The 8,443-nt window shown below is 39.7% G+C and overlaps 1 protein-coding gene across 1 annotated transcript in view; it reads right to left on the bottom strand.

Annotated features, from left to right (window-relative positions):
- LOC101983524 (interferon-induced very large GTPase 1-like) overlaps window positions 1-4,904 on the bottom strand; it is a 7,287-nt gene extending 2,383 nt beyond the window's left edge. The window contains exon 1 of the mRNA XM_026778488.1: window positions 1-4,904. This exon is cut by the window's left edge and continues 2,383 nt beyond it. Within this exon, the coding sequence (XP_026634289.1) occupies window positions 1-4,904 (4,904 nt within the window).
- Window positions 4,905-8,443: the final 3,539 nt, after the last annotated feature.

Here is an 8,443-nt window from a genome sequence, read left to right as displayed (position 1 = left end):
CCTTCCATAGTTTGGTCTTTAGCTGTAACTTCTCCCACATTCTGATGGACAAAGAAGCAACTGGGGGAGATTTTCACTTGTTTCATTCTCAGAAAGGCCTGGACAACTATTTGTAGGATATCCTGCATCTCTGATGGATTCTCCCCAAAAATATTGATCAGAGTCAAGTTTGCAAGGCCAATGACGAATGTTGCCAACTCATTGTCCCAATTCCGGGATTTGTTGTTGAGTTCTGGAGCCCGAAGTCCTTCTGTGTCTACAACAAGCACAAAATCAAAGCCAAGTTCTTTTGTGAATGTCTCTTCCACCTTCAGGAGCTGCATGTAGGCCCCCTTGGTGCACCTGCCTGCACTGGCTGTGAACTGCAGCCCAAACAGGGCATTCAGTAGGGTGGATTTCCCTGAGCTCTGTAGGCCCAGGACAGAGAGAACAAACAACCTTTTGTCTCCAACTTTCTCTGAGATCTTGTCAAAAACAGCTGTCACCCACTTTAGAGGCACATATGAAGCATCCCCATCCATCAGCTCAATGGGAACCCCAGCTATCATCAAATCTGCAGCAATCTGGGGGAGGCAGAGAAAAAGCCTGTCTCTAGAGGAGGAAATTTCTTCCAGAGCTTCATAGATCTGTCCAACTTCTCGGAGAAGGTGTTCAATTCCTAAAGTGCAGTTAAGAATTTCAGTAGAGATGGCTTCTATCTGCTTCTGCCAGAGTGTCAGGGAGCTGTTCTTCTGTGATTTCTGTTTTTCTGCCTGTACTTGTGACCACAAATATTGTTGTTTCCCATGTAAAATCTCCAAGTGTTCTACAGTTAGATTTTCTAAAACCACACTTAACCAATATAAGAAGTAGAATTTGAGGTCATTTTCTGAGTCTTCTTTGAGAATTTGTAGGACAGATTGCATGAAACCATTGAGAGGGAAGGCCTTTTCAAACTGCTGCCATCGTATTTTTTGTTTTTCTTTCTGAATGTCACTCTTGTGTTGTTCAATGCTCCGATTCCCCCTTTCTCTCAGATGATAGAGTTCCTTGTCCTTCTTGCACCAATGGTGCCATAGTTGTCCCTGAAGAGGCAGCAAGTTTTCTTTTATCTGAGATACCCTGGATTGCTCTAGGAGTTTCTTATTTGTCTGTGCTTTTTCTTTGGCCTCCTTCAATGCTCTTTGATCTTCATCAATCATGAATCCTTGTTTCTGAGCCATCTGTGAACAGTCTTCTATACTGAGAGCAGTGCCAGAGACTTCTAGTAAATGTTCAATGGCAATCGTGAGTTCTTCTGTTAATTCTGCCTCATTTCTATTCCTAATGCCAATCCTCACCTTTCTGCCTGAATTATTAGTCATGATTTTTTCTTTGTCATCAATCAGACAGATCACAGGTTTTGATGACTGCCACATGTGTCTGACAAAGTTTTGGTTTTCTTTATTGTTATCAGAAGCTGACATGAGGATCACAATGACAGAAGAGACATCCTGCAGGAAGCTGAGTTGTTGCCTATGGTCCTTGGCATCTCCATGAAGATTGGTGAAGGCCACACACTTGTCAAATGTGTCCTCACCTTGACCCCCAGGACAGAACCAGGAGATCTCTACCACTCCCTCCATCAGGAGACAATACTTGCTGCTTCCTCTGCAGTGCCTGTGAAAAAACACATCATGTTTATGTCTACTGAGGAGAGAGTTCATGATCTGAGATTTGGAAGCAGAGAAGCCTTTTCCAACTCTAATGAAGGACACAATGGGGGTAGAGACACAGCACATTTGCTGATTCCTGTGACTGTAGCTCTTGTCTGGTTGTGATTTACTTGACTCTTGCCAGCTTTTCCTAATATATCTGAGAGACCAGAGAGAGAATTCCATCTGAGAAGTGTTTGGATTTGGCACCACAAGGGGGAGTGCAAATTGACAAATGGTAAGTTTGGACAAAATGTATTGCCTTGCAAGATCATCTGCACAGTGAAAAATGGCCATCTGGATGTCCATTGGGTGAATGTGGGGCCGGGACTCAATGGGTGAAGAATTAGTGACTTCATCACTGTCATCAAACAGCTCTTCGTATGGATCAACAACATCATTTTCCTGGTTGGAGGGAACTACTGAGTCTTGGGTGTCTGCATTTCCATCATTTTTGAAGACCAGATATCGGAACCCACAATCTAGCATCAATAGCTTTTGTAGGAAATAGAAGGGAAGTTCCTGTTCAGATCTTGGCTGTGTATTGCACACAGAAGTCTTATAGATCAGATGGAAGTCAGCTCTGCTCATCCTTTTTGGGTAGTGATGTTCTAGACCCAGACGTTGGAGTAAGTCTAGAAAAGGTCCTTTTTCTATCACCTCTTTTTCATTGCTATCATCATTTTGTTGTTCATAAGTTTCTTCCTGTTTATTCAGGAGACTTTGCAATTGCTTTTTTACCTCATCCATTTGCAAAGAAGAGATGGTGTCTTCATAGTTCCCATCAATGAGCAATCTCAAATTATTCTCTAGATTCTCCCAATCACGATCTGTTCCAAACTTTGTGATGAGATGTGCGACTCTAGTAGAAAGTAAGTGCTCCATATGCTGCCTTGTTAATGTCAAGCGGTTTGCTTTTTCTTCTGAAGAAATGGCTGAGAGTCCAACTGTGGCCGTCAGCGATTTGAGCACTAGGAATGCCTGTGCTCTGTCAGTGCAGATAGTTTTTAGCTCCTGATATCTGTGTTGGACAGTTTGTACTTCTTCCAGGAGAAAATTTAATTCATTGCACCCCAGAAGAGGCTGGAAAACATTGCTTTCCAACTGATAGCCTGCACCAGCTGCAATGCAGTGTAGTAGCAGCTGCATGTCTGGCTGCTCTGCTTCTCTAAGATAGTTCAAGAAGGAGCTAAGAGCTGTGGTGACATCACAGGTAGCCTTTCTTTGAGCCTCTTCCACTGTTTCTAGGGACTCAGATTTGTCATTTGCTTCCATGAGAGCTTTTTGGATTTCTTTTAGAGTTTTAAGGAATTCAGACAATTCAGTGATTTTAACTTGCTGTTCTTCTGACTCTGTCTGGTAGATCCACTGCCTGATTGAAGTCACCTGAGGAAAGTTTTTCACTTTGTGTACATGAGGTTCTAGAAGGCTGCAGAATTGAGATTTAATAAACTTAGTTTTTTTAATGGAAGAGTTTTTGCAAAAGTTGACAGTGTTTATAAGAAAATTTTGTAGGTTACAATTTGTAAGGCATGTATTAATCCAAACATCGTATCCTTTTGTTTTGTGAGCCAGTGTTTGCATAAAATCCATCAGGTAGTTAAGCTGTTCTTCAGGATCTGAGACCTCCCAGGATTTCACATCATCCAGGAAAAGTTCTGCTTCCTTTATGGTACTTGGTATATGTTCTCCAGGCTGGATGTAGGCAGCAAGACCTGTCAGAGCAGTATAATTTTCTGCCAGGCAGTTAGCCACCAGAAAGGGGTTCTTAAAATTGCTTCTGTGATTTGATAGGATGATGTCCCAAATGGGTACCAGCTGAAGTTCTCGGTCAATGACACACCAAGTTTTGTTGCTTGCAAGAAGGCCAGTTGTCCACTGAACAATTCCATTTGCTTCTGGTGGTCCACCTATCTGGGCTACAGATAATTGGACTTTGATTTGGAGCTGTTGATTAGTTGAATTTTTGTAGGAGCTTGCTGAATGTGCATCTGATGCCGTCATCCCTCCACCAACATCAAATCCAAAGCCACTGTAGCTCCCTCTTACATAAATATCTAAGGCCTCTGCTGCCTGCTGCTTCACACAATCCAGCTGGTCACTTTTAAAACCCTCTGAAATGGCCTTCCAGTAGAATATTCCCCCAAAATGCACAGGGCCTTGATTAGCATGAGAGCCAAATCTGTTGAAGAAGTTTTCAGTCCTTTTCCTCACTACAAGGAATCTGTCTGGTCCTTCTGTGTGTTCCAGTTGTTCCTCTATGATTTTCAGTTCCTTGAGAGCAGCGGTGGAGAGTTGGAGCTGATCTTTGCAAAAGTGGAAGGAGGCTAGTGGGTTGTAGCTGAACTTCGATGAGCAGAAATAAGTGTGCTTAGAATGTGATTGGTGGACTTCTTTGGACTCAATATGCTTGACTTTATCCATTCCACCTTCAAAATTAAATCCCCAACCTCCAGCCTTGGCTAAAAGTGTTAACCGGAAACCAAACTTCTCCACAGTTTCAGTGAACAGGGATTCTTCTTTAGAAGATGTGAATTCTTTTGTTTCCATCCGTTTTCCTTGCTCAGACCCAAAGAGGAACAGTTCCTTTGGGACCCTGAGTAGTTCTTCTCTCCTTGTTGCCAAGTCCTTTTGGTTGCTGGTCTTATAAATTCCCTGCAGGACCAGTCCACCTGATGTGATTCTTAGCAGGTCTCTATCTGAGAAGTTTTGATTTTTTATCATTGTCGCTTTTATGTGACTGAGATGTCTCTCCATTGTTTCAGTGATATCTTTGAGGGGTACTTCTGGCCCTGGCCAGCACTCTTCAGGGATCTCCATTGCTTGCCTCAACTCTGCTTCTTTCCTCCTTACTTCCTCTTCCTGTCTGTGTTTCCCTTCTGACTGCAAGGTCTTCAGTTCCTGCAGTGCCTGTCCTGCCTGCTGCTGTCTGCTCTCTATCATCTTCCCTGAAGTCTTCTGGAACTCTGCAACACTGTTTGGCTGTGAGAGGTCAAGCAGCTTCTCCAGAGCCTTTTCTTCCCATGTGTGTTGTGTCTGGGACTTCAGGTTCTGGAGGTCTTTTTCTTCTAAGTGTTGTAAGGCCTGGGCACAGGTCACACCCACATCTTCCTCAAGCTTAGGCAGCCAGTAGTCAATAGACAACCCCACTTCTGACAGCTTCTTCTGGAGATCTTGCTTCCTTCTGCTTCTGGACTGAGGCTCATCAGGGATGAACTTTGCTGTGTCCATTGCTCTGGAAAAATAGATATTTATTTGTTCTGTGTCTCAACTGTAAGATATCTTATCCATATTATCCAATATGTAAGTGTTCTTAGGAGATGAGTCTCCAAGGTTTTTCATGCCTTCATCTAATTGTTTTATTTATACTCATTTAAAATTGTTGTTGTATTATTTTCTGTTTACTGAATATAATTTATGAATCTAGCTATCATTAAGAACTTTAATGTAGTAGACTGATTTTATGTTTCCTCCTACAATGACTCAACATCAGAACCATTAAGTTAATGGTTAAATTTTAGTACAAAATTAGGTGACATCTAATTTTTTTATCTTAAAATAAGAGCGATTTCTATATGTTAATTAGCTTTTCTGTATTTGTTTCTGTGAAACCTATGTTTATTGCTTCCAATGAAATATCTCTGAATAAATCTTAAGTTGTGTACTATTGATTTGACCTGCAATCAAAAATAAATTTCTGCTTTGTTTATAATGGTTGCTTACTTCTAACTTTTTCATTTTGTTCTAGTTTACTGTCTTAGAGTATTTTCTATTGAAATAAAACAGTGTGACTAAGACAACTTGTAAATGAATTTGCTTAATTTGGAGCTTATGATTTTAGATGGTTAGAGTCTATGATCATCATGTCAGGAGGCTTGGCAGCAGTCAGGTAGGCATTGTACTGGAGCAATAACTGAGAGCTCACATTTTGAGACACAAAACAATACAGAGAGAAAGCAAAATAGTTTTTGTGTCTATTTGTGTATGAGAGAGAGATAGAGGAAGACAGAGACAGAGAAACACAGAGAAAGATAGAGTAATGGGAGAAAGAGGAGGGAGGGAAATGGAGGAAATGGAGGGAGAGATTAGAAAGAGATAAATAGAGAGAAAGAGAAAAAGAGAGAGACTGGGAATGTCTTGAATCTTTTGAAACCTCAAAGCCCACCTCTAGTGACATACCTCCTCCAACATGGCCATACTTCCTAATCCTTCACGGGGAATTACACCAACTGGGAATTAATCATTCATAGATATGAGCCTATTGTCATTCTCATTCAAACCACGTAACAATGTATGTGAAGACTGTTTGTTAGTTTCCCATTGCCCAGACCCGAATAATCACACAGAAGCTATAGTAATTGAAACACCACTTGGCATATTAGCTTAGGCTTCTTATTAACTAGCTCTTATATCTTAAATCAACCCATCACCATTAATCAATGTATCACCATGAGAGTGTGGCCTACCAGCAAGGTTCCAGAGCATCTTTCTCCTTTGGCAGCTGCATGGCATCTCTTTGAGTCCATCTACACTCTCTCTATCTATCTCTGTTATGATTTTGCATCTGGCTTTACTCTGCTAAGTAAACATATTTGTTTATCAACCAATAAAAGCAACACATATACAGAAGGGCATCCCATATCACATGTGCGTGTGTGTCTGTGCGCGTGTGTGTGTATTGTTAATACGAGTCTTTAATATCCAACTCATATCAAAGGAGAGATCATCCAGACAAAAATTAGACAAAAAAACACTGGTTCTATCAGAAGTGATGAAGCAAAGGGATCTACAAGTTATCCATAGAACATTTCAACCAAACACAGAAGAAGATACCTTCTTTTAGCAACTCATAGAACTTTCCCTAAAATTGAGTCATACTCAGTAACAAAATAAGTCTCAACAAATACAAGAAAATTGTAATACTTACTACATCTTGTTAGACCACCACATATTAAAGCTGGATATCAACAACAACAGAAACAGCAGAAAGCCTATAATCTCATTGGAGTTCAACAACTGTTTACTGAATGACTATTGGGTCAAGGTAGAAATTAGGAAAGAAATTAAAGACTTCATAGGATTCAATGAAAGTGAATGAACAATGTATTCAAACTTATAGGATACAATGCAAGCAGCTCTAAAATGAAACTCATGGCACTAAGTGTCTACATAATAAAATTAGAGAGATCTGATACTAGCAATAGAGCAGCACAACTGAAAGTTTAGGTAAATAAAGAAGCAAGCACACCCAAGAGGAGTAGATGGAAGTAAATAAACTGAGGGTTAAGATCAATAAAATAGAAACAAAAAGGACAATACCCCCTCCCAAATTAAGAAAATAGAGAGTTGGTTCTTTGTGAAAATCAATAATATAGACAGCCCTTATCCAAACTGAGTAAAGGAAGGGGAGAGAATATCCAAATTATCAAAATCAGAAATGAAAAGGGGGACATAACAGACGCTGAGGAAATCCAAAGAATTATTAAGTTGTACTTTAGAAACCTGTACTCCACAAAATCTGAAAATCTAAAAGAAATAGATAAATTTCTCAGTTGATATCAATTACCAAAGTTAAAATTGGATCAGATTAACAATTTAAATAGATCTCTAATTCCTGAGGGAGTATAAGCAGTCATTAAAAGTCTCCCCCCCCCAAAAAAAAGAAGCCCAAGGCCAGATGCTTTTTGTGCAGAATTCGGCTAAATCTTCAGAGAAGAACTAATACAAGCACTGCTTAAATTATTTCTAAAATAGAAACAGAAGGAACTTAGCCAAATTCATTTTATGAATCCACAGGCCACAGTCTTCCTGATACTCAAACTATGGAAACCATACAAAGATTCAACAGAGAAAGAAAATTTAGTACAATTTACCTTATGAACATTGATAAAAAATACTCAATACAATATTCACACACCTAAACGAAGACTACATTAAAGATCATACATATCAAGTAGCTTCATCCCAGAGATGCATGGAAGGTTCAATATATGAAAATCAGTCAATATAATCCACCTTCAAAACAAACTGAAGAAAAAGAAAAACATAGGATCATCTTATTAGGTACTGAAAAAGCCTTTGACAAAATCCAACACCTCCTCATGATAAAAGTCCTGGAAAGATCAGATACACAAGGGACATAACTAAGCATAATGAAGGTAATTTACAGCAAGCAGATAGCCAACATCAAACTTAGTGAAGAGAAACTCAAAGCAAGTCTACCAAAATCAGAAATAAAAAAGCGTCCACTCTCTCCATATCTATTCATTATAGTAATTGAAATTTAAACTAAAGCAATAATACAACTGGAGGAAATCAAGGGGATATGAATTGGGAAGGAAGAAGTCAAATCATGGCTAATTTTAATTTTACCAGGGACCTCCTATAGCTGATAAACATCCTCAACAAAGTGACTGGATACAAGATTAACTGAAAAAAAAGAAAAAGAAAAGAAATCAGTAGACCTCCTATACAGAAATGACAAAGAGGCTGAGAAAGAAATCAGGAAAACAACAACCTTTCCAATAGCCTCAAATTATATAAAATATCTTGGGGTAACTCTAACCAATCAAATGAACAACTTGGATGATAAAACTTCAAGTCTTTGAAGAAAGAATTTGAAGAAGATATCAGAAGATAAAAAGATCTCCTATGGCCGGGCGGTGGTGGCGCACACCTTTAATCCCAGCACTCGGGAGGCAGAGGCAGGTGGATCTCTATGAGTTCGAGACCAGCCTGGTCTACAGAGCTAGTTCCAGGACAGGCTCCAA

The sequence above is a fragment of the Microtus ochrogaster genome, unplaced genomic scaffold (genome assembly GCF_000317375.1).
Source record: "Microtus ochrogaster isolate Prairie Vole_2 unplaced genomic scaffold, MicOch1.0 UNK188, whole genome shotgun sequence".
NCBI lineage: Eukaryota > Metazoa > Chordata > Mammalia > Rodentia > Cricetidae > Microtus > Microtus ochrogaster.
The sequence above is the reverse complement of the archived record's forward strand: the minus strand, read 5'-3'. Positions and strand labels throughout refer to the sequence as shown.